This window comes from Sus scrofa, chromosome 13 (assembly GCF_054392235.1).
Source record: "Sus scrofa isolate SSC_HxYL_T2T_F1_AM1 chromosome 13, Sscrofa_HxYL_maternal_Yorkshire_Landrace_v2.0, whole genome shotgun sequence".
Taxonomy (NCBI): Eukaryota; Metazoa; Chordata; class Mammalia; order Artiodactyla; family Suidae; genus Sus; species Sus scrofa.
The window spans coordinates 42,706,393-42,731,875 of NC_139395.1; the positions used below are offsets into that span (position 1 = coordinate 42,706,393).

At 42.6% G+C, this 25,483-nt stretch overlaps 3 protein-coding genes and 1 long non-coding RNA gene across 12 annotated transcripts in view; 3 read left to right on the plus strand and 1 right to left on the minus strand.

Moving 5' to 3' along the window:
- ZNF502 (zinc finger protein 502) overlaps positions 1 to 3,998 on the plus strand; it is a 29,204-nt gene extending 25,206 nt beyond the window's left edge. Inside the window, exons 4-5 of the transcript XR_014822872.1 lie at positions 1,377 to 1,539; positions 3,883 to 3,998. The gene's annotated coding sequence lies outside the window, so the exon portion shown is untranslated. The remainder of the gene's footprint in view (positions 1 to 1,376; positions 1,540 to 3,882) is intronic.
- On the minus strand, positions 3,495 to 10,388 carry KIAA1143. The gene is given in 3 exon segments (NM_001244174.1): positions 3,495 to 3,973; positions 5,375 to 5,519; positions 10,230 to 10,388. Coding segments are annotated over 3 exon segments (471 nt in total). The 5' UTR covers positions 10,338 to 10,388; the 3' UTR covers positions 3,495 to 3,755.
- A 126-nt stretch (positions 10,389 to 10,514) lies between these two features.
- The window catches only part of KIF15 (kinesin family member 15), a 74,833-nt gene continuing 59,864 nt past the window's right edge, over positions 10,515 to 25,483 (plus strand). For 5 of the 9 annotated variants that reach the window (XM_084987927.1, XM_084987920.1, XM_021071746.2 and 2 more), the window contains exons 1-3: positions 10,515 to 10,617; positions 22,913 to 22,955; positions 23,428 to 23,611. Coding sequence is in view for 8 of the 9 variants with exons in the window: in XM_084987920.1 (XP_084844046.1) it covers positions 10,599 to 10,617; positions 22,913 to 22,955; positions 23,428 to 23,611 (246 nt within the window). In the remaining variant the exon portion in view is untranslated. Of the gene's footprint in view, positions 10,832 to 22,912; positions 22,956 to 23,427; positions 23,612 to 25,483 lie in introns of all 9 variants that reach the window. The other 4 variants (XM_021071747.2, XM_084987923.1, XM_084987925.1 and 1 more) reach the window with 1 other exon arrangement.
- LOC146397287 (uncharacterized) lies at positions 16,966 to 22,635 on the plus strand. The gene is made up of 2 exons (XR_014822935.1): positions 16,966 to 17,296; positions 17,632 to 22,635. It is a non-coding gene; the product is annotated as an uncharacterized LOC146397287 (long non-coding RNA).

A 25,483-nucleotide genomic window follows, 5' to 3' on the forward strand; every position in this document is an offset into this window, starting at 1 on the left:
CCTTCTCTGGGAGGTAAACAATACTGCTGCAGTTGCACCAGATACACAGCTTGACTTGGTGACTCAGGGAGAAGCAAGTGCAAAGGGAAAACTGACTATGTGCCATAATCTCCTCAGGGGGATAGGGAAGGAGGGGGAAAGTGTACTGGTAGACAGCTGGATTGGTGTAGGGAGAAGGCTGGGAAGGACAGGGTGTCAAGAGAGCAGGACAGCAGTTTGTATTCTAGGATGGTACACTGAGGGTTTTGAAGGATTCAGGCTCTGGAGAGAATGGAGGCTATGCTGGGATTAGTAGTAAGAGAAGTTATTGCTAGACTTGGGAGAATTTGGGGAAATAGCTATAAAAATAAAAAGTTCAGGTTTCTGTCCTTCAGCTGAAAAACTTGGCTAGCTCTGGGACCAGGATTGTGTTAGCTGTTGCTAGTCTTTGAGGAAGCATTTAAATCAATGACAGTAAATAAGTGGTCCTTTCTTACCTGAGCTTCTGAGACCATTTATGCCTAAATCATGTTAAACCTGGGGCTACTGTTAGCCTAGAATGTGGGGAAATAGATTCCTAAACTCAGGCCTGGACAGATTCCTTCTCTCTAGCCTTTCTCCTATCTGAAAGACTTCATGCATGACTCAATCAGGAGAAGAAATAGGATGGTGAGAGTAGATGTCAGTCAAAAAACTGCTTCCGTAGCAGCATGAGGCTCAGAAAGCAAGAACCTCTGGAGAGGACCCAGGACTGGAGAAAGGGCCAGGGGGTTTGAAAACTCCGAAGACAGGAGTTCTTTGTGGTGTCTAACTGGTTAAGGACCCAGTGTTGTCCCTGTAATGGCTTGGGTCACTGCTGTGGCATGGGTTTGATCCCTGGCTTGGGAACTTGGCAATGCTGCCAGTGCAGCTAAAAAAAAAAAAAAAAAAAAGATAAATTGCAAAATTTAAGATCTTTTAAACAGTTTTTCACATGTTTAAATTTTTCATTTTCTCTCTAATAGGTTTTATCAGTATTTCTCAAATTTGAGTGACAGAGAATGCTGGGCCCTACCCACAAAATTTCCAATTCTCTGGCAAGGCCTGCAAATTTGTATCTTCAGGTTCCCAGGGGTGCTGATGCTGCTTGTTCAGGATCCACACTTTGAGAACCACTGGTGTATTTTTATTTTTATTTGGTTGTGCCCACAGCATATAGAATTTCCTGGGGCAGGGATCGAATCTAAGCTGCAGTTGTGACCTAACACCACAGCTGCGAAAGTGCACGATTTTTAACTTACTATGCTCACCAGGGATTGAACTCATGCCACTGCTACCTGTTTTTTTTGTTTGTTTTTGTCTTTTAATTTAGAGAAACGCTCATTCTAACTACATTTATTTTGCTTTTAATATGTTAGGTACTACTCCTGGTACCGAGGACAGTCTCTGTACTAAGAGTCTTTGCTGTCAAGACTCCTACCTGCAGATACTAAGATATATTAAAATTTATAGTGATGAAAGTGATAAAAGAACAGATATAGCAGTGACACAGATGAGAAAAAACCCTGGCTTTTATAACAAGTGAGTATACATTAAAGACAGTAGTGTGGAATGGCTTCAGGACTAGTTTGTGTAATTCAGAGAGCCTATTTCAGGACTTGCTAGCCCACTCAAATGAATCACTTCTGAAGATTCTCTGCATTGTCTTAAAATGGAGGAAAGATAGATGTGACACCAAATTTATAATTTCTAACTGATGTGACTGGTGAAGAATGGGATCTTTTGTCTTTTTAGGGCTGTACCCGCGGCATATGGAGGTTCCCAGGCTAGGCGTAACCACAGCTCAAATCAGAGCTGTAGCCACAGCAACGCCAAATCCGAGCCGTGGTCTGTGACCTACACCACAGCTCGTGGCAACGCTGGATCCTTAATGCAGAGCGAGACCAGGCATCCTTGTGGTTACTAGTCAGATTTGTTTCTGTTGAGCCATGAAAGGACCTCCTCAAGAATGGGATCTTGACAAGTCTTCAGTTTGGGTTGTCAGTTATAAAGAAAACTCAGGTAACACGTAAAAAAGTTTAACTTCCTTGTAAATCAAAGAAAATGCCAGTTAAATTTATTAAACACTGTTTTCAGCATGTCAGATATACAAAAAAGGAAAGGCTGGTGCCAGCTCAACGCTGGGGCACTGTCATTATGAATGAGGTGAAATGGTGTAGTATGCATAAAATTGTAAAAATCTCTTTGGGGGTGGGGGGATGTGCTGGGGGTGCGGGATGGAAATCCTATAAAATTGGATTGTGATGGTCATTGTACAACTATAAATGTATTCGTTGAGTAATAAAAAAATAATATTTTCAAGTTAACCTCTAAAAAGCAATTTGAAAGAAAGCATCAGAAATTTTAGAAATATTCTTATGTGTATTCTCATTCATGTCTATATTCATATACACCTGAAACTAACAATTTAAACCAACGCTATTTCAATGATAAAAAAGCTTTAGGAGTTCCTGTTGTGACACAGTGGAAGCAAATCCGACCAGGAACCATGACGTTTTGGATTCAATCTCTGGCCTCGCTCAGTGGGTTGAGGATCTGGCGTTGCCATGAGCTGTGGTGTAGGTCGAAGATGTGGCTCAGATATGGCATTGCTGTGGCTGTGGTGTAGGCCGGTAGCTGTAGCTCTGATTAGACCCCTAGCCTGGGAACCTCTGTATGCTGCGGGTACGGTCCTAAAAAGACAAAAAAAAAAAAAAAAAAAAAAAATCTTTTAGAAATATTTAAATGCTTTAATCTAGTAATTCAGCTTCCAGCAATTCATTCTAAGGAAATCATCAGAAATATACTTAGAGGTTTCTGTGCACACCAGTTCCACTAGTGACTCACTTAGGCTGCATGTAACAGAAACCAGGGAGAGGCTAAACCACCAGGGTGTGTTTCTTCATGTATCAAGAAGTCCAGGGGCAGTAGCTCCTCCAGGCATGACATCACAATGCAAATTCCTTGAATCTCCACTGTACCTGTCAGAAGAAGTGGCTATAGTCTTCATGCCCCCAAATGGCTCTGGTACTCCTTGGTTTCATTCTGTGCTCGGGGCAGGATGGAGTATAGACAAAGGTTCGTGCTTTCCAAATCTGTCCTTTTGTATCAAAAAACCTAGTAGCTTTATTGAGCAGACTTCCACTTGTATCTTTTTGTGTGTGTTATCAACTGTAGTCACCATGTGATTCATTAGATCCTCACTTGTATCATGACCCCTTGTATTAGGTCCTTACTTGTTCAAGATCCATTTGTATCTAATTTGCCAGAGCTGTCACATGGCCTCCCTTAGCAGGAGCTTGGGAAGTAACTAGGCCCATGATTGCTTCTCATCCAAAGTGAGGTTATGCTAAGGAGGAAGATAAAACACAGGATCTATTTAATTACAAAATTCTCTGTAGCTACTGTCAGGTTTTTGAATTTTACTGACCTGTAAAAATGCTCATGATATAATGTCAAATAAGAAGCAGGATAGAGAACACAGAATACAAGCATAATTTTCTTTACAAAAATAAATTTTATATATACACACATCCCACACATGAGAAGTAACCAAAATGTTAGTGGTGGTTTAGCCTAAAGAGTTAGCAGTTAGGTCAAGAGTGTTGACTGATAGACATGGTTTTTATCTTACTGAGTGTTTTCTGTACTGTCTAAATTTTCTCCAATAAACTTGTATTATCTTTATAATAGGGAAAAAATATTATTTAAAAAAAATCCCAAAAATTCTGAGAAGACTAAGTCCAAAATATTTACACTTAATCATTTTCATCTTCATTGTCAAAAGAAAGGAGGCTACTGTTTCTGATTTGTTTTTGTGAGTTCTTTTTAACCGAGTCCTGCTTATTTATTTCATCTTCTTCATTTGTCTTCTTCTTTTTTGAGCTTGCTGTTAAACCTGAATACTTTTCATCCGAGGAACGCTTGACTGGTTTTCGATACATGATTCTTCCATCAGCTGAAGCTGGTTCTTCATCTGCAGCAAAAACAAAGTAACAAAACTTTCTTTTGCTTCTCATTATTTTATCAGAGAGTCAAATGACAAGAAAATCTCCTACTGTATTTAAGGATGTCCTTGAGTCAGTTCAGTCTGGTCTTTTCCCTTGCTTCTAGCTCTATGTGCACAAGACATGCAGTCACTTAGTCAAAACTCATTTGTCGAAGTATTCTGTAATATTGACAGTCACCAGTTCATTACAATCAGGCTATATTTTTAAGTATTTTAAAAAGTGATTGTTTGGGAGTTCCCGTCGTGGCACAGTGGTTAACGAATCTGACTAAGAACCATGAGGTTGCAGGTTTGATCCCTGGCCTTGCTCAGTGGGTTGACGATCTGGTGTTGCCGTGAGCTGTGGTGTGGGTTGCAGATGCGGCTCAGATCCCGCGTTGCTGTGGCTCTGGCATAGGCCGATGGCTACAGCTCTGATTAGACCCCTAGCCTGGGAACCTCCATATGCCGCGGGAGCGGCCCAAGAAATGGCAAAAAGACAAAAAAAAAAAGCGATTGTTTGGCACTCCAGCGTTTCCTCCTAAAGCGATGTAATAAATATTGAAGAACAACAAAAAAGTACTACACAGCATGGCACATTTCAGGCACTAATTATTCTGATTAGTGTGTAAACCTTACCAACTATTTAAAAAAACAAACAGGATTTTTTTTCTTCTTTTTACAGCTGCACCTGTGGCATATGGAAGTTCTCAGACTAGGGGTTGAGTCAGAGCTGCAGCTGCAGGCCTGTGCCACAGCCATGACAACACCAGATCCCATCTGCATCTGTGACCAGTGCCGCGGCTTGTAGCAACATAGGATCCTTAACCCACTGAACGAGACTAGGGATCAAGACTGCACCCTAACAGATACTATCTCAGGTTCTTAACCTGCTGAGCCACAAAGGGAACTCCACAAACAGGTTTTTTTTTTTTTTTTTTTTTTTTCCGGTCTTTTTAGGGTGGGACCTGAGGCATATGGAGGTTTCCAGGCTAGGGGTCGAATCGGAGCTGAAGCCACTGGCTTATGCCACAGCCACAGCAACGCCAGATCCTTAACCCACTAAGCAAGGTCAGGGATCAAATCCGTGTCCTAATGGATACTAGTCAGGTTTGTTAGCCACTGAGCCACAAGGGAAACTCCTAAATGGAATTTGTAAACTTAACTTTGCATTTAATTCTTATAACCCAATAAGATGGGCACAATAATTGTCCCCATTTTACTGATGAGGTAACTGAGGCTGAGAGGTGAAATAACTTATTCAAGGTCACACATCTGATAAGTGTGAACCTAGGACTGTATCCTTCAAACACACCAAACTACTGTATTAAATTATTTCATTCCTAGCTCCTTAAATTGTTAGGAAAACCAGGCCACTTTCAGACATACCTGCTTTAGCAGCCTTTATTTCTGCTTTAATTTTCATGACCTCTTCGGCTGACAGGTCTCCTTTTTTTAAAACCACCACTTGGGGCTGTTCATCTTCTTTGTCACTGTGATCAGCATCTTCATCTGGGAGCTGAGGCTGGATTCTCTAAGGAAAAACACATAACATGTTAAGTTGCTGACTCTGAACTAAATATAACTACTGTCTCTGTGAGAAACTGTAATTACTAAAGTGAGAATGTCTTTGGTCATGAATTTTCAAGTAAATCTTAAGAGTGTAACCTTGCCAGAGCAGGGAAGAGGTCCACCTGTCAGTGACCCTGGGGTGCCTGATTTTCATCACAGCAGGATGCCAGCTTGCTGTTCCTGGTGTCAGAGGCCCTCTGCTCATAGCCTGTCAGCATTTAGCCTATTCAGGGCAGCACTGGACTACATCAGTTCCCTCTCTTCTTCATCAACCCTTTCGAGATAGGATTAAGATGGCGAAATAAAAGGACTGGAGCTCACCTTCTCTCCTAAAAACAACAAAATTTACAACCAAATGCTAAGCAATTTTCAACCAAATGGACTGGAAACTTTCAAAAAGATATCCTACTCCATAAGACAAAGAGGAGGCCACATCAAGAGGTAGGAGGGGTGATTACATGATATAAGCAACTCCATACCTCCCAGGTGAGAAGCTCCACAGACTGGAAAGTAAATGTTTCACAGAGACTCACCTACAGGAGTGAGAGTTCTGAGCCCCACATCAAACTCCCACGAGTAGGGATCTGGCACTGGGAGAAAGAGCCCCCAAAGCATCTGGCATTGAAGGCCAGTGGGGCTTGTGCACAGGAGCTCCACAGGACTGGGGGAAACGAGACCCCATTCTTAAAAGGCACACACAGACTTTCATGTGCACTGGGTCCCAGGGCAAAGCAAAGTCTTCATAGGAATCTGGGTCAAACCTGACTGCAGTTCTTGGAGGACCTCCTGGGAAAACAGGGGTGAATGTGGCTTGTTGTGGGGGAAGGACATTGAAAGCAATGCTCTTGGGAATATTCAGCAGCATGCCTTTCTCTGGAGGTGGCCATTTTGGGAAGATCTGGCATCACCCATCAGCACTGAGAAGCCCCAGGCCAAACAACAATCCAGGAGGGATCACAGCCCTGCCCATCAGTAATCAGGCTGCGTAAAGACCCCCCCAGGCACACAACCACCTCTAATCTCATCCAGAGACAAAGCCCCACCCACCAGAGGGATAGGAATCAGCTCCACCTACCAGTGGGCAGGCACCAGTCCCTCCCATCAGGAAGCCTACAGCAAGCACACCACCCCCCCAACTTCAGCCACAAGGGAGGCAGGCACCAGAAGTAAGCCCTACAACTCTATTATCTGGTCACCACACCAAAAACCTAAAATGAAAAGACAGAACTATAACTCAGATGAGGGAGGAAAAAAAACCCAGAAAACAGCTAAGTGATCAGGAGATTCTCAGCCTCCAGGAAAAAGACTTTAGACTGTTGATGCTGAAGATGATATAAGACATCAGAAATACACTGGAGGCAAAGATGGATAATTTACAGGAAACACTGAGCAAAGAGATACAAGATATAAAACTTAGACAAGAAGAGATGCAAAATACAATAACTGAAATAAAAAATTCATTAGAAGCAGCCAATAGCAGAATACAGGAGGCAGAAGAACGAGTAAGTGGAGGACAGATTAGTGGAAATTATGGATGTGGAACATCAAAGAGAAAAAAGATTGAAAACAAATGAAGAGTCTCAGAGAACTCTGGGACAACATTAAACGCACCAACATCCGTATTATAGGGGTGCCAGAAGGAGAAGAGAGAGAGAAGGGGACAGAAAAAATATTTCAAGAAATAATAGCCAAAAACTTCCCTCACATGGGAAAGGAACCACTCACTCAAATCCAGGAAGCACAACGAGTACCATATAAATTAAACCAAAGGAGGAACACCCTGAGACACATATTAATCAAACTGACCAAAATTAAAGACAGAAACTATTGAAAGCAGCTAGGGGAAAGAAATAACATACAAGGGCACCCCGATAAGGTTATCGGCAGATTTTTCAGCAGAAACTGCAGGCCAGAAGGAAGTGGCATGATATACTTAACATGATGAAAGGGAAAAACCTACAACCAAGATTACTTTACTCAGTAAGGCTCTCATTCAGATTTGAAGGAGAAATCAAAAGCTTCACAGATAAGCAAAAGCTAAGAGAATTCAGCAACACTAATCCAGCTTTACAGCAAATACTAAAGGAACTTCTCTAGGCAGAAAAGAAAAGGCCACACCCAGAAACAAAAATACCACAAATGACAAGGCTCACCAGGAAAGGTATATATATCAAAGATAGGAAATCATCCACAATTATACCACCAAAATCAGAAATAGAAGAGGAGGGTACAAATGTGGGACACTGGAGTTGCACTTGCAATTAAGAGACCAACAACTTAAAACAATCTCGTATATATATAGACTCATATCAAAACTTCACAGTAACTGCAAACTAAAACTCTTCATCAACCCTTCCATCTCTTCTCAAAGTGTGACAGGAAATAAACACAACCAAAGCAAAGAAAAGCAGCAAGTAAAAGGTCCTCTTACTTCTGTTCATCTCTCTTCCTTTCCAGCAGCTTGTCTGGAAAATAAAAATATGGAGGTATTGGGGAGTTCCCTATTGGTCTAGTGGTTAGGATTTGTAGCTTGCACCACTGTAGCCTGGGTTTGATCTCTGGTCTGGGAACCAAGATCCCACATCAACCTGCTGCATGCTGTGCCCCACCCCCACTCCCAAAAAAGGTGGTTCCACAAACACAGGAACAGAGATTAGCTCTCTACAGAAAGGTCTCTTGATTAAATGTGTAGGCCAAAATCACTGATATTAATTGGAACAGTTTCCTGCCACAGGCCTCCTAAGTTAGCATGCCAAGCTATAACCTTCAAGGTGTTCACTGCACTCACCTGATCATCACTAGGACCAGAAGCAAGCTATAAGCTTATGTCTCATATTCTCATTGCTGAATCCATGTCCCTCTTCTCAAAACATATCCTCTTTGTCATCCTCACTGTTTTTGGTTCTAGGGACCAGTCACTCCCCGTTATGTTATCTCTAACCAAACATGGTTCCTTGTTGCCGACTAAATAGTCCATATAGCTTTAGCTCCATCAGTCCCTCAATCACTTCTACACATTCTATGACCCATCATATCTACACCTTTACCCATGTTGTTCCTTCCATCTCTACTTACTGACCTACTCATACGCAAGATTCAATTTAAATATCCCCTCCTCAATGATGCCTCACCTGATGAAAAACACAGTCATCTAACTAATTTAACTTTTCATCCACTGCTTGGTGCCAGGCATTGAACCAGAAAAAGAAAGCAATTAAAATACTAACATAGAGTGTTCAATTTAGGGGTTGAGATACACAGGAGAGCAAGTAGTTGCAAGGTGAAATGATGAGTACTGCAGATAAGATACAGATAGAGTGAAGAGAAGAACAGAGAAGGACTAACTGGGGGAGGTTTAAAGAACTTCATGGAGGTGACCTGTGAAGGCAGAGGTAAGGCTGGCAGGCAGGTATTAAAGAACATGGCATTTTGGAGAGATCCATCTTTGTCAGAGCCTGATACAGTGCCTGGGTTTAGCACATACTTATTGGATTAACTGCACTTAAGTCAATAATTTTTTGGGGGGTCACACCCACATGCCTAAGTTCCAGGGCCAGGAGTTGGATCTGAGAGGCTGCAGTGACAATCAGCAACTACAGTGACAACGTCGGATCCTTAACCTCCTGAGCCACAAGAGAACTCCTTTAGTCAATGTTGTGTCCTTATACTAAATGACTGGTGTCTAAATAATTTGGATCGTAGTGCAACTGTTAGACAAAATATTAAGTAAATTCTTTATTTCTCTACACATGCCCTTAGCATAATAGTCTCTATTTAAAAAGATAGGACAGGGGAGTTCCCGTCGTGGCGCAGTGGTTAACGAATCCGAATAGGAACCATGAGGTTGCGGGTTCGGTCCCTGCCCCAGCTCAGTGGGTTAACGATCCGGCGTTGCTGTGAGCCGTGGTGTAGGTTGCAGACGCGGCTCGGATCCCCGCGTTGTTGTGGCTCTGGCGTAGGCCGGTGGCTACAGCTCCGATTTGACCCCTAGCCTGGGAACCTCCATATGCCGCCGGAGCGGCCCAAGAAATAGCAAAAAAGACCAAAAAAAAAAAAAAAAAAAAAAAAACAGTAAAAAATATAAGACAGGTGGTTTTGATGTGAATTCGTTCTGGCAGAAGCTGACTCCCACGGATCCCCATTCCTAAATTATTCAAGTGTGGCTCCTTGAACTCCTCTTCTACTCAGATTCAGGTTATTCAAGGCTTTGCTTACTTTTTTGTTGGTAACAACAAAGCCTAGGAATAGATCTAGGGCATTCCTCCAAAGATGTTCCAGACTTAAGACGTAGAATATAGGATCATTTGAACCAGTGGCCTGTTTCTTTATCTGGAAAATGAGACGACGCTACCAGCCACTCTGCTAACTACAGGTTTTGGAATAAGCAAGAGAAAATGAAGAGGCAGTAAAATGATCTTTCTTTTCTATCTACCAAGGACGAGGCGGTTTATCTGCGTCGAGTCATTTTCAAGAACACAGAAGCACTGTGTAAACGACAAACACCTTCTTGGGCGCACGAGGCTGTAGTTGTTTCAAGAAGACTAGACTGGGGTCCGAGCACACTGGTATCGGGGGCCAGACACCAGTGGGAGTATCTGGCCTAGTTGAGGTAGAAAACGGAAGTGGCGGGGCGGGCCGCGTTTCTAAGGTAACGCGACTGGCCCGGGCTCACCTTCGTCTCTATGGTGGGCCCTTCCCTGTAGCCGACTCGTTCCTTGAAGCGGGCCAGGAAAGCCGGTTCGGCTGGCCGCACGTAGGACACCTGGTTCCGCTTGCTCATGGCTGCTCTGAAGAAAAACAGACTCTCCCGGCCCCTTGAAACTGTAGCGAGGTGACGGCGCCTACTCATGACATCACATCGGCCCCGCCCCCCGGGCCGTAGGCCGGGCAACATGGCGGCCTTCGTATTGGCGTCAACGTCCGACCTGAGCGCCAAATTCAAATTCGCGGCCATCTTGAGTGGGCGGAATCCCATCGGGCTGCGCTGCTAGAGTTGAGGGCGCTTGCTTCCACCGTCTCGGCATCGAGGGGTGAGAGTACCATGGCGCCAGGTTGCAAAAGTAAGTGAGGAGCCTCGACCTCTTAATCCCCTCCCCCCGCCTCCAAATGCAAGGTTTTCTGCTGGGCGTGAAGGGCAGGAGCGGACTGAGTGCCAAGGGGTGTTTGGAAACTGTCTCTCCAAGACAATGTTCTGATGGAACAGCTTTCTTCGCTTCCATCTATGTCCTGGGCGCACGCTACGACCCAGATGCAGTTCTAGGCGGTGGGGCTGAGGTGAGAACCTAAACCGAGAGCCCTCATCCAGGCGGTTGGCTTTTAAGCGACTGCTAGTCCTTCCTTTCCGTACTCCGTCCTGTCCTTTCGTCGCAGAGGCTGCCTCTCCAGGTATCCTCACCTGAGGGTGGGCCCAAGCTCTCACCACCTTCTGCGTGTTTCCACAGTACTGACTTTCCTGAAGGGGTGAACTTAATATTTGTTCCAAGCATGTACTTTTAGGAGGGTCCGCTGTGGGCTCTCCTTAGATGAGGGACTTTTAAAGCAGACTTAAGTAGTATCTTCTTATGTTCTCACTATCCCTTTTTTCTTCTCAAGGGGACCCTTTTAGTTTCTTCCTTTTTCTCATGATGGGAGCCTGTCACTTGCTTTTTATAAAACCCTTCAATTTTCACTAATTTTTGGTCCTTTGCTGTTCGTATGTAAATGCCCCCACCCCTTACATGACCTAAGCCTTTAAGGAGTCTTTTGTTTTTTGTTTGTTTTGTTTCGTTTTCTAGGGCGCTTCCTTCGGCACATGGAGGTTCCCAGGCTAGGGGTCTAATCGGAGCTGTAGCCGCCGGCCTACGCCAGAGCCACAGCAACTTGGGATCCAAGCCCCATCTGCAACCTACACCACAGCTGACGGCAACACGGGATCCTTAACCCGTTGAGCAAGGTCAGGGATACGAACCGAAACCTCATGGTTCCTATTCGGATTCGTTAACCACTGTGCCATGACGGGAACTCCAGGAGTCTTTTGTTTTTTAAAGCTGGTTTTGAACTGATTTGATGAATCTCAGGGAATGGTGGAATGGAAATGAGGTGATGCCTATGTTAGAAGATTGAACAAATTGTGAACTTTTGGTGGTATTTGAGCCTTACAGTAACATTAATGCCTCTCTCTAGCTGTCTATTGTTGTTGTTGTTTTCTGCTGTCTAGGGGCGCACCCGGCGGCTCATGGAGGTTCCCAGGCTGGGGGTCCAATTGGAGCTGTAGCCGCTGGACTACACCACAGCCCCAACAACTCAGGATTCGACTTGAATCCGCGGTGTACATCCATCCACACCACCTCCAGATCCCCAAACTACTGAGGGAGGCCAGGGATGGAACCGACAACCTCATGGTTCCTAGTCGGACTCGTTTCTGCCATGCCAGGACGGGAACTCCTGTGATTCTTTTCTGATGTGTTGCCTCACTAACTTTTTGGGTCAGTCACACCATCACCTGAGCACCTCAGCTCTCTTTTTCCATGTAAAATGTTCCTTTTCTATCTGCCGTTGCCAAGCTGTGGTGTAGGTCCCAGACTCCGCTGGGATTCTGCATTGTTGTGGCTGTGATGTAGGCCGGCAGCTGTAGCTCCGATTAGACCCTTAGTCTCCCGACTTCCACATGCTGCAGGTGCGGCCCTAAAAAGCAAAATAAATAAATAAATAAATAAAATAAAATGTTCCTCTCCCTCCACTGTTTTCTGAATTTTGAAAATATTAGCACACACACTGTTATATTATTGGACCAAAATGTTCATCGTGCTTTCTGGGCGCAATTACAGTACTTGCTCGTTGCAGGGTAAATCTGGATTCAAACAGGAGAATTGATGCCTGTGATATAATTAGAGCATCTGTTTATTTAATGGAAGTGACATGTATATGAATGAGACTGTCTATCAAAGGATTCTGTCATGTTTATCTACATCGCTTTTTAGAAGGAATGGAAACAAGGGTATTCACATCTCCTCTTTATGATGGTGGTGATTTCCATGGGAAACTTTCCCACTCCTTTAAATTTGCTAGCAAAGTTGAGGTTGATGATTTCCCTATGGGTTCTGCTGTGGGAACAATTGATTAGTTTTGGCTGTTCTTTTAAAACAATAATTTTTAAATGGAGGTATAGTTGATTTACAATATGTTAATTTTTGCTCTACAGCAAAGTGATTCAGTTATACATAGAATATATACATTCTTTTTTTAAAATACTTTTTCCATTATGATTTGTCATAGGATATTGAATGTAGTTCCCTGTGCTATACAGTAGAACCTTGTCCATCCATTCTAAATGTAATACATCTGCTAACCCCAGCTTTCCAGTCCATCCCTCTCCCAACCCCCTCCCTCTTGGCAACCACAGGTCTGTTCTCTATGTCCCTGAATCTGTTTCTGTTCCATAGGTTCATTTGTGTCATATGATTTTTTATTTTTTTGGTTGTGCTTATGGCATGTGGAAGTTCCTGGGCCAGGGATCCAACCTGTGCCACAGCAGTGATAATGCTGGATCCTTAACCTGCTGTGCCACCAGGGAACTCCTCTTCTAGGAGTTTTATGCTGTCATGTCTTATGTTTAAGTCTTTAAGCCATTTTGAGTTTATTTTTGTGTATGGTGTAAGGGTGTGTTCTAACTTTGATTTTCATGGGACTGCCCAAATATGCCAGTTCCACTTGCTGAAGAGATTGTCTTCCTTGCCTCCTTTGTCAAAGATTAATTGACCATAGGTGTCTGGGTTTATTTCTGGCTTTTTCTTCTATTCCACTGATCCATATGTCTGTTTTTGTGCCAATACCATATGCTGTTTGATGACTATAGCTTTGTAGTACTTACTGTCTGAAGTCTGGGAGGGTTATGCCTCCTGCTTTTTTTTTCCCCCCCAGAATTGCTTTGGAAATTCTGGGTCTTAAATGGTTCTATATAAATTTTAGGATTATTCTATTTCTGTGAAAAATGTCATGAGAATTTTATTTATTTATTTATTTGTTTATTTTTGCTTTTTAGGGTCGCACCTGAGGCATATGGAGATTCCCAGGCTAGGGGTCAAATCAGAGCTACAGCTGCTGTAGCAACACTGGATCCGAGCTGCGTCTGTGACTTACACTACAGCTCACGGCAGTGCCAGATCCTTAACCCACTGAGTGACCCACTGAGCGAGGCCAGCAATTGAACCGGCAACCTCACAGTTCCTAGTCTGATTTGTTTCTGCTGTGCCCCAGAGGGGACTCCATGAGTAATTTGATAAGGATCACATTAAATCTGTAGATTGCTTTGGGTAGTGTAGTTTTGCCTTTTCTTTTTATTTTTTTTCTTTTCATTTTTGGTTGCCCCAAGGCATATGGAGTTGCCAGGATGGGAATCATCCAAGCCGCAGTCGTGACCTAAGCTTCAGCAGTGGCAACACCAGATCCTTTACCCACTATCAGATCCCCATCCCAGCACTCCCAAGATGCCACCTATCCAGTTGAGCCACAGTGGGAGCTCCAGTTTTGCCTTTTTTTTTTTTTTTTTTTTTTTTTTTTTTTTTTTTTTTGTCTTTTTAGGGCTGCACCCTCGGCATATGGAGGTTCCCAGACTAGGGGTCTAGTTGGAGCTGAAGCAACCAGCCTAGGCCACAGCCACAGCAACATGGGATCCAAGCCACATCTACAACCTACACCACAGCTCACGGCAACCCCAGATCCTTAACCCACTGAGCAAGGCCAGGGATCGAACCCAAGTCCTCATGGCACTAGTTGGGTTCGTTAACCACTGAGCCACAAGGGGAACTCTGCCTATTCTTGAATTTCATGTAAATGGTACAGTATTTTTGTTCTAGCTTCTTTTACTGAACATTATGTCTGTGAGCATTGTTTGTTGTATATAGTGGCGGTTTTCATTGCTATTTAGGGTTCCATTATGTCAGTATACGTATTTTGTTCATTCTATTGAGGACCTCAGAGTTGAAAGACTTTTACAGTGAATGCCTGCAAAGGACCTCTTATAATGTCAACATTTTATGGCAGCCACATGATAAATTATACTCCCTTTAACCTTTAAGACCAAGTAGGAATTCCTGCTTTGGTGCAGTGGGTAAAGAATCTGACTACAGCAGCTAGGATCACTGAGGAGGCTCAAGTTCTATCCCCAGCCAGGTGCAGTGGGTTAAAGGATCTGGCCTTATTGCAGCTGCAGCTCAGATTCGATCCCTGGCACAGGAACTTCCACATGCCCGGGGTGTGGCCATAAAATTAAAAAAAAAAAAAAAAAGAAGAAGAAGACATAGCGTAATTAAGTGGTTAAGAGACTGAGCTATAGACCCAGAATGCATTCAAATCTTAGCAATGAAAAAAAAAAAAACCAAAAACCCTAGCACTAATCAGAGAGAACATTTCTTCAGGTCTCAATTCAGAATACTGCCAGAATATTTGCCTCAGTGCAATTTTATTTATATACATGTATATATTTCAATTTATATATTATATATAATTGAAGTATAGTTGATTTACAGTATTGTTCAATTTTTTATTTTACTTTATTTCATTATTGGCTTATTAGCTTTGCTGCTGCTGCTTTTTATGTGTGTGAACATTAAATTTTGGAATAATTTTAGATTTATAGAAAAGTTATACACATGTACAGATCAGTAGTCATTCAGTCACTAGCTTTGTGAATCTCTGATTTTTTTACCCTGCAAATTCAATTTGCCTTGCCTTCCCCAGACTATCCTCAACCCAGTGAGACCACCAAGCTCTATCTGGACTCCCCTGGTATATTGAAGTCCCCAACTGTTACTGTTGAATTGTCTTTTTCTCCCTTCATTTCTTGTCAGTTTTTTTTGTGTGTGTGGCAGAGCACTTGAGACTCCAAGCCATGAAGCTGGGGCCATGGAAGGCCTCACCCTCTGTTGTTTCCCGTCTCTCAGGATCACTTTATTGTGCTGTCTTTTGCCCAGTGTCTGAACAGTTGTGGCATGTATTTTGCCCAGTTTCGTAGTTATTGAGAAGAGTAAATCTAGTCCCTGTTACTCTGTCATGGCTGGAGGTGGACTTCTGGGTCTGTTATTGGTTCAACTTTACACCTGAGGTATCATCTTTCAGTCTCCCATTTGAAAGCTTGAGGCATTATCAGGACTCTGAATACCAGTTTTTTGTTCTACTCTGTGAGTCTGTTTAAAAAAGCTCAAATTCTCAGCCTTTTAGCTGCAGCTTTCAGAATTTGTAGTCTCTTTGAGGACAAAAGCAGCCTCAGATGCTGTGTTCACACCTCTAGGTTTCCCTCCCTTCTGCTATTTTGGCTCCACAATTCCTGACTGCCTCAGCAGAACTCCAGTGCCTTTAGGTAGATGTTTTCTGTAGTTTTTCTGCTTTTCTGGTTGCTTTCAGGCAGGAGGATTGGTTTGAAATAAACTAGTCTTTAGTTCTGGTCTATAATAGTAAGGAAAGCCTTACTCTAATAAATTTGATTTCATTCCAGGATTTTTAAAAAAAAATCTGTACCTGAGGAAGCATTAAAAGTAAAAAGATTGAAACAAATCCTCTTATCATGAAGAAAGGCTGCCACCCATGGTGTTGTCGTGTCTCCCCCCCCCCCCCCCAATAGATTCCTGCCTAGCAACTCAGATCCTGCTTCTGCTATTACTAGTGCTTAACTTGCAGGGATGACCTGAACATTTTAATTCCAAGTGGTTAAAAAAAACCCCAAAAACCCCCCTTGTATAAAATGTGTTAGAATTCATTGTTGTTGTAGATAATAGTTGTTTTGGTCCCTTAGGAACTTAAGATACAAATCACGTACTGTACTATGGAGTTACCCGTATGAAGTGTAAAATTAAATGGTTTTTTAGTATATATACAGATATGTGCAACTATCCTTGTAGTCAATTTTAGAACCTTTTCATCACCTCAAAAAGAAATCTCATATCCTTTACTCTCACCCTCCTACCTCCCTATCCCTCACCAGAACTAAGTAACCAGCAAGTCTACTCGCTGTCTGCCTAGATCTTTTCATTATTCAAAGTGGTATATTGAAGTCCCCAACTGTTACTGTTGAATTGTCTTTTTCTCCCTTCATTTCTTGTCAATTTTTTTTGTGTGTGTGGCTTTTTAGGGCCCCACCTGCGACATATGAAAGTTCCCAGGCTAAGAGTTGAATCAGAGCTACAGCCGCCACCCTACACTACAGCTCACAGCAATGCCAGATCTGAGCTGCGTCTGTGACAGCTCAGGACAACATGGATCCTTAACCCATTGAGCAGGGCTAGGGATGGAATCCACTTTCTCATGGATTCCAGGTGGGTTCATTAACTGCTGGGCCATGAAGGGAACTCCCTTTGTCAGTTTTTGCTTCATGTATTTTGGTTCTTTGTTGTTAGGTTAGTATGTTTACATCTCTGTTCTCTTCTTGGTGGTTTGGCTTTTTTATCATTTTAAAATGTTCCTCTTTATCTCTGGTAACTTTGTTTTAAAGTGTGTTTTGTCTGAAAACCAGTATAGCCACTCCTGCTTTCTTGTGTTTGAACTTTTGAATCTAAAGTATGTTTCCTATAGAGAGTACATAGTTGGAACATGTTTTTTTTCATCTAGCCTGATAATCTCTGCCTTTTGATTGGGTGGTTTAATCCATTCTTATGTTATTAGTGAAGTGGTAGGATTCAACATCTGCCATTTACTTTTCGATTTCTTTCTTTTCTTTTTTTTTTTTCCTTTTCTAGGACTGCTCCGGCAGCATATGGAGGTTCCCAGGTTAGGGTCGAATTGAAGCTGTAGCCGCCAGCCTATGCCAGAGCCACAGCAAGGCAGAATCCAAGCTGCGTCTGCAACCTACACTATAGCTCACAGCAACACCGGATCCTTAACCCACTGAGCAAGGCCAGGGATTGAACCCACAACCTCATGGTTCCTAGTCGGATTTGTTAACTACTGTGCCACGATGGACACTCCCTACTTTTCATTTTCTCTGTCTCATTTTTTTTTTTTTTTTTTTTGTTACTCTATTCTTCCTTTACTGCTTTTTTTTTTTTTTTGTCTTTTTTTTTGCTATTTCTTGGGCCGCTCCTGCGGCATATGGAGGTTCCCAGGCTAGGGGTCTAATCGGAGCTGTGGCCGCCAGCCTATGCCAGAGCCACAGCAACGCAGGATCCGAGCCGCATCTGCAACCTACACCACAGCTCACGGCAATGCCGGATCGTTAACCCACTGAGCAAGGGCAGGGACCGAACCTGCAACCTCTTGGTTCCTAGTCGGATTCGTTAACCACTGCGCCACGATGGGAACTCCTGCTTTCTTTTTTTTGAAGTGGTTTTTATATGGTTGCTTCGAGGTTTAACATGTACGTCTTAACAGCATTAGATGCAGATTTATAATAGCTTAATTCCAGTGATACAAACATTGGGGGTTCCTGCTATACCACAGTGGGTTAAAGATCAGGTGTGGCTGCAGCTGTGGTGTAGGTCACACTTGTGGCTCAGATTCAGTCCTGGCCTTGTAATTTCCATATGCCTCGGGTGTGGCCAAAAAAAATTACTCCTATGTAGCTCTATTCCTTTCCCCCCTTTTTGGCATTATTGTTGAACACATTACATCTGTTGTTACAAACCCAACAGTATATTACTTTACCATTTTAATGATTTATTTATTTATTTATTTAAGGCCGCAACCATGGCATATGGAGATTTCCAGACTAGGGGTCGAATTGGAGCTGTAGCTGCAGACCTATACCACAGCTCACGGCAGAGCTGGATACCTAACCCACTGAGTGAGGCCAGAGATCAAACTTACATCCTCGTGGATCCTAGACAGATTCATTTCCATCAAGCCAGGACAGGAATTTCCTACTTTACCATTTTTAGTCATTTCCTTTAGTATGGTTTTATTCTTACCCACTTTCTTCCCACCTCCCAGTTTTCGAACTGTTACTGTCAAATATACATATATTATGTTTCTATATGTTATAGGCACAACAATACATTATATACACATTATTTTATACAGTTGTCTTTTGGGGGGGCAGGGCTGGGCCTATGGCATGTGGAAGTTCCCAGGCCGGAGATCAAGCCCCAACCACTACAATAACAATGCTGGGTCCTTAACCCACTGAGCCACAAGGGAATTCCCATACAATTGTTTTTTAAATCAAGTAAGAGAAGGAGAAAATAGGCATTTCTATTACCTTTATAATTACGTAATTACTTTACCTGGTTGGCGCCTTTGATGTTTTTTTTTTTTTTTCTTCATGTGGATTCAAATTACTGTTTGCAGACGCTTGCTTTCAAGCTGAAGAACTTGACTATTTCTTGTAAGGTGGGCCCTTTAGCAACAAATTCTCTAGTTCCTTTGGCCTCTGTTGTTTCTGCTGAGAAGTAAGCTGTTATCTAATTGCGGCTCTCTCATAAGTAATGGCTTTCAGCATTTTCACTATGATGTGGGATTTGTTGAACTTCCTGGATGTGTAGATTTTTTTTTTTAAATGAATTTGGGAAGTTTTTGGCCATTATTATTATTTTTTTTTTGAATTTTTGTGTTCTTTCTCCTCATTGCTCTCCTGATACTCCCTATTCCATGTATGTTGTTATGCTTAATGGTGCCCCACATTTCCCTGAGGCTCACTTCATTTTCCTTCATTCTTTTTTTCCCCTCTGTTCTCTGGCTCTTATAATTTCTTTTGATCTATATTATATTAGAGCTTGCTTGTTCTTTTTTCTGCCTGTTCAAATCTACTCTTGAGCCACTCGAGTGAATTTTTATGTCAGTTACACTTTTCAACTCCAGAATTTCCATTTGGTTCTTCTTTTAAAAAATAATTTCTGTCTCTCTTGATATTCCCTATTTGATGCAATATCATCCTCACACCTTCCTTTAATTCTTTAATTTTTGTGTGTGTATGTGTTTTTGGCTTTTCTAGGGCCATTTCCCACAGCATATGGAGGTTCCCAGGCTAGGGGTCTAATTGGAGCCGTAGCCACTGGCCTATGCCAGAGCCACAGCAACGCGGGATCTGAGCCACGTCTGCGACCTACACAACAGCTCACGGCAACGCCGGATCATTAACCCACTGAGCAAGGCCAGGGATCGAACCCACAACCTCATGGTTCCTAGTTGGATTCATTAACCACTGAGCCACGACGGGAACTCCTAATTCTTTAATTATGATTTCCATTAGTTCTGTACATGTTTATAATGGCTGCTTTAACGTCTTTTCCTGATAAATCTAACATCTGGGCACTCACAGGCAGTTTCTGACGCCTGTTTTTTTTCTGGTTTATAGGTCACATTTTTTTGTTTCTTTGAGTTCCTTGTAAATTTTTCTTTGAAACTTGACATCTTAGATAATATGTTGTAGCTGCTCTGGGTTCTTGGTCTCCTCACCCTCTGAGATTTGTTATTTGCTTGTTTATTTGTTTAGTGACTAGCTATTCTGTCTTGGTGAAGTCTCTTTCCCTCTCACCATCTTAAGTCTGGTCTTTTTCCGCTAGGAGGTCCAGCTTTGGGTTTGCCCACAGGCACCCTGGGGTGGTGGTGGGAATCTCTTTCTTTCTCCGGCCAACTCAGCTGTGTCACTTGCTTTCCCTATTGTTTTGCACAATGCCCTGGGGCAAAAATTGCCCTCCAAACTAATCTGGTTAAATTCTTGACCCTTTGAAGGACCAATTTCTGAGGTCTCTGATAATTCTTTTGACTTCAGCAAATGTGCTCTCAGCTGTTTGATACCCTAGTTCTCTCCTGTAAACTAACAGGCCTGCAGTTTAGCTCCTGTCCTGCATTTCCTAATTGCCTTTCACTACAGCCTTCATTGTTCTTGAGACCACCATTAGCCCTGAACTTTTTCATGCTACGTTGCAAAAGAAGCCAGCTCAGTTGGGAAGGGTTTAGCTGGTATTTTATGACCTCTCTCTTGAGGCACAATCTCAGAGCCAACTTGCTGAAACTGGGGAGCCTGGGGATGATGACAGTCTTTTTTGCAGAGTGACACCCCTGCTCTCATTGCTGAATGTTTGGGGTGTGTGTGTGTGCAGCAGCCTGGGGTCCTCTTCACTTGCCTCTTCTGCCTGGGAAAAAGGCTTCTCTTATGTCAGGAAAGCCCTACAAAGCCTACTGCCTGCAAAGCCAGGTCGAGGATCATCAGGGCTCAGTGTTACCTGAAAATTGGGTTCAACTCTTGGTGGTTATCAATAGATACAACCCTGCCAAAGATTGGGAGAAGGAAGGATTTATTATTACTTGGAGCAAGTATGGAGAGCAGTGGGGATCTTCCCCAAGGCTGTGCCTTCCTGAACTGCAAAACTGGGAAAATTTTAAGCTAAAGGTACATGCATATTCATGAAGGGACTTGAGCAGAGAAGAATTCAACATAGTATCGGGGCAAAGGTTGACATCGTCCAAGCTTTAGTTGATTGAAGTCCAGAGCGTCAACATCATTCTGTCCTCCGCTTGACCGGGGATCTTAGTTCCTGCAGAACTCAAAGACTGTATCAGATTATTGTGTATGTCCATGTCCCTCGAAGAGGAACTAAAACAAACTGTTTATTTGTTGCACCGTTGTTTCTTGACTGCTTTTCCTTTGTTCCTGCATCTCCCCACTTCCCTTAAGATCATTGTTTCCTGAGACCTGTTCAAAGGCAAGCATTGTAGCCAGGCTTAGGTCACAAAATGGCTTAGGCTAAAATGGCTTCTTATGTCAGGAAAGCCCTGCCTGGTTCTCTTACTCTGAGGACCTCCTAACCTATCTGCTTACACCACTATTCTCAGCATGCTGTGTGCAAGGTAGAGCCTCATTCCATGAGTTGGAAGCCTGCTCCTGTCAATCATGCTCACCTGGGACTTAGCTTCAGCATCAGACAGCTGGTTGGAGTCAGGATTGGAAACTGATAACCTGCTTCTCGTGGGAAGAAAGCCTTTCAAATGGGAGGTGGGAGTAGAGGGATCTGGGTGTTCTTGGCTCTGGAGTGGGGTCTGCAACTCTGAGCAGGAAGGGAGGGAGTGATCTTGGTTCAAGTACTAGAGACTCTCACCTTTCTTATGGAATTTTGTAGATTTTCTTGAATACATTTTCTTTATTTGCTGTTTGTCTTTAGGACCACTTCTAAAGACTTTAAATCGTGTTTATTTATTTCTTTAGGCTGTGCCCATTGCATGTGGAAGTACTTGGGCCAGGGATCAAACTCCAGCGAAAGCTATGAGAGCCACAGTAGTGAAAATGCCAGAGTCTTTTAAGTAGCTGAACCAAAAGGGAACTACAAAATGGTTTTTATTTTCTTATTTCACCAGTGTCACCGGGCAATGGGTCAGTGGAGTTCCTCACTCTGTCATGCAGGAGGTTTTATCTCTGACTTCTTTTTTAACAGAATTTTTCTGCCTGCTGGATGTAAGTTGGGAGATGAGGGAGTGAGAGAATTAGAGTAATTATTGTAGTAACTCAAGTAAGGGATGTTGCTGGCTTAATTCCCATGCTGGTCATGACAGTAGATTTGACAAGAAGTTGCAGAATTCTGGATGTATTTTGAGGTAGAGCCAAAGATTAAACTTACAGATTGGGTATCAAGTATGAGAAAGAAGAGTCAGGGATGACGCCAAGGTTTTTGGCCTGAGCACTGGGAAGATGGAGTTGTTGTGAACTGAGGTGGAGAAGCTCGTTTGAGGTGGGGATGTAGTGATTAGGATCTCAGTTTTGGACACATTAAATTTGAGACATTGCCTGCTGGTCATCCAACTGGAGATGTCTAGTAGATATGAGTCTGGGGCTCAGGAGAGGGGTCCAGGAAGAAGGTTAAAATTTGGGAAACATCAGTATATACATAACATTCAAAACCATGAGATTGGATATTTCCACCAACAGAACAGGTGTGGTTAAAATAGAGGGGAAGGAGTTCCCATTGTGGCTCAGCAGTAACAAACCCAACTAGTATCCCTGAGGATGTGGCTTCCATCCCTGGCTCCTTGCCGAGTTGCCATGAGCTGAGGTATAGGTCCGAAGACTCGGGTTAGATCTGGTGTTGCTGTAGCATAGGCTGGCAGCTGAAGCTCTGGACCCCTAGCTGGAATTTCCATATGTTGTGGGTGTGGGTCTAAAAAGGGAAAAAATAAAAGGGGAAGATCAAGGCCTGGCCCCTGGAGTTCTAATGGTTAAGGATCTGGCATTGTCACATTTGTGGCTTGGATTCCATCCCTGGCCTAAGACCTCCTGCGTGCCAAACGTGCAGGTCCCCCATCAAAAAAAAAAAAAAAAAAAAGAAAGAAAGAAAGGAAAAAGGCCTGGGCCCGGGAGCACCCTGCTGTCAGGTCAGGGAGCTGGGAGACTGAGAAGGAGTGACTTTTATTTTGCACTTTCAAACACCTTTAACGACTTCTTATCCTTCTTTCTAGCTGAGTTACGGAATGTGGCAAACTGTCAGTCTAACCAGCCAAGGTAAGGAAGGAAATTTTGTTGATAAGACGAAAAAAAATTAGGGATGTGGTATTCCTAAAACAACCATTTAGCCTAGTAAAGAGTACTTGTTTCAGAGTTAAGCTTGGTCCTTGGCTACCTGGAAATAAGGAACCCTCCCCCACCTTCCAGGCAAAAAGATGAAATCAATGACATAATTTTTCCTTGGGATGACTTATTATTGCTATTAAGAGGGAAGTCAGAAACAAGCAGAACTTGGACCTCCTTCAAATTGACTTCTTTGGGGTTGATTTCAAGGAAAGGCTTTTAAAGATGGATATTGTGAAACAAATCAGTAAAGGATGTCTGATATGTGAAACTCTTTAAAAAGAGGTAAATGTAAATGTGTAGATCTTGGGCTTTGTTGGGGAAACTCTTAGAAACCTTAGAATCTCTGTGAGGTTCAGATAATTTTTCTCCCATAAACTTAGCTCCTACATTTTTTTGTCTTTAGTAATGAAGGTGATGCCATCAAAGTTTTTGTGCGAATTCGCCCACTTACAGAGGGTTCTGGATTAGCTGATGGAGAGCAAAACTTATGCTTATCTGTGCTCTCCTCTACAACTCTCCGGCTACACTCCAACCCTGAGCCCAAGACGTTCACGTTTGATCATGTTGCAGACATGGACACCACTCAGGTAATGATAATTTTGAAAATTTTTTTGTTTCTGATCTCTTAGTTTGATAAAGCTCAGGTAAGGAAGCTCAAGCATTCCATGAATGTTTTAAATTTAATTTTATTAAATATTTTTCTTGCTTCATCAAACCTTGTACCAGAATGACAAGCTTGCTTTACTTTTTTTGGTTTGTTTTTGTTTTTGTTTTTTTAGGGCTGAATCTGAAACATATGGAAGTTCCCAGGCTAGGGTTCCAATCAGAGCTACCACCGCCGGCCTACGCCACAGCCACAACACCACCCGATCCAAGCCGAGTCTGCGACCTACACCACAGTTCATGGCAGCGCCGGATCCTTTAACCCACTGAGTGAAGCCAGGGATCAAACCCGAATCCTCATGAATACCAGTTGGGCTTGTTACCACTGAGCCATGACAGGAACTCCCTAAGCATTCTTTACTTTCTCTCTCCAATTAGTGATGAAGGTTAGTGAAAATGTATTTTTCACAGCCACTTGGGTGTTTGATAAGTATAGTTGAACTGCCTACTTCAAGAAGAGTGTCTTAGTTCTGGCTGCTGTAACACAAATATTACAGACTTGGTGGCTGGAATAATAAACATTTATTTCTCACAGTTCTGGAGGTTGGCAAATGCAAGATCAAGTCCATTGTCTGGTGAGGACTCACTTCCTGGCTTGTAGACAACTGCCTCCACTATGTTCTCACATAGTGGACAGAGAGAGAATTTTCTGTGTCTCTTATGAGACATGAGACATGATAGGCATACCTCATTCTCTTGTGCTTTGTAGATAATTGTGTTTTTGTTTTTTTTTTAAAACAATCAAAAGTTTGAGGTAACTCTGCATTGAACAGCTGCATTAGTATCACTTTTCCAAAAGCTTTTGCTCATTTCATGTCTCTGTGTCACATTTTGCTAATTCTTGAAATATTTCATACTTTTTCGTTATTATATTTGTTAGGTGATCTGTAATCAGTGATCTTTGATGTTACTAATAATTGTTTTGCCATTTCTTAGCAATAAAGTATGTTTAAATTAAGGCATATACATTGTTTTCTTAGAAATAATGTTATTATACACTTAATAGACTGCAGTATAGTATAAACATAACTGCTGTGTGCACCAGGAAACCAAAAAATTCATGTAACTTCCTTTATTGCTATATTCACTTTATTATGGTGGTCTGGAACCAAACCCGAAGTATCTCTGAGGTCTGACTGTACGCCCATCATGGAGGTTCCACTCTCAGGACTAATTACCTCCCAAAGGCCCCATCTCCAAATACCTTCACGTTAGAGATTAAGCTTTCAACATAAGAATTTTGGAGATGATGCAGACACTCAGTCTATAGCAGGGCATGGTAGATTTAAGATTACTCCATTGTCAATAACTTTTTCTAATTAAGGAGAATTTAGTTTAGATCTAGTCATTGCTGTTCAGTAGAAGAACTTTCTGCACTGATGGAAATGAGGTGTATCTGCTCTGTCCACTACATTAGCTTCTTCCCACATATAGCTGTTTAAGTTTAAATTATTATTTAAGATGAAATACAATTTAAAATTCACCTTTTCAGATTATTAATTTCTCAGATGCTCTAGCCACATGTGGCCTTTTATCTTTTTTTGAGGGGGCCATGCCTGCCACATGTGGAAGTTCCTAGGCCAGGGATGGAACCTGCACCGTAGCAGTGCCCCAGGCTGCTGCAGTGACGCCAGATCCTTAACCCACTGAGCCATAGGGGAACACCAACACATGTGGCCTTCGAGCACTTGAAATGTGACTAGTGCATCTGAGGACTTGACTTTTAATTTTTATTTGATTTTAATTAATTTAAATAATAGCCACATATGGCTAATGGCTACTGCATTGGACATCAC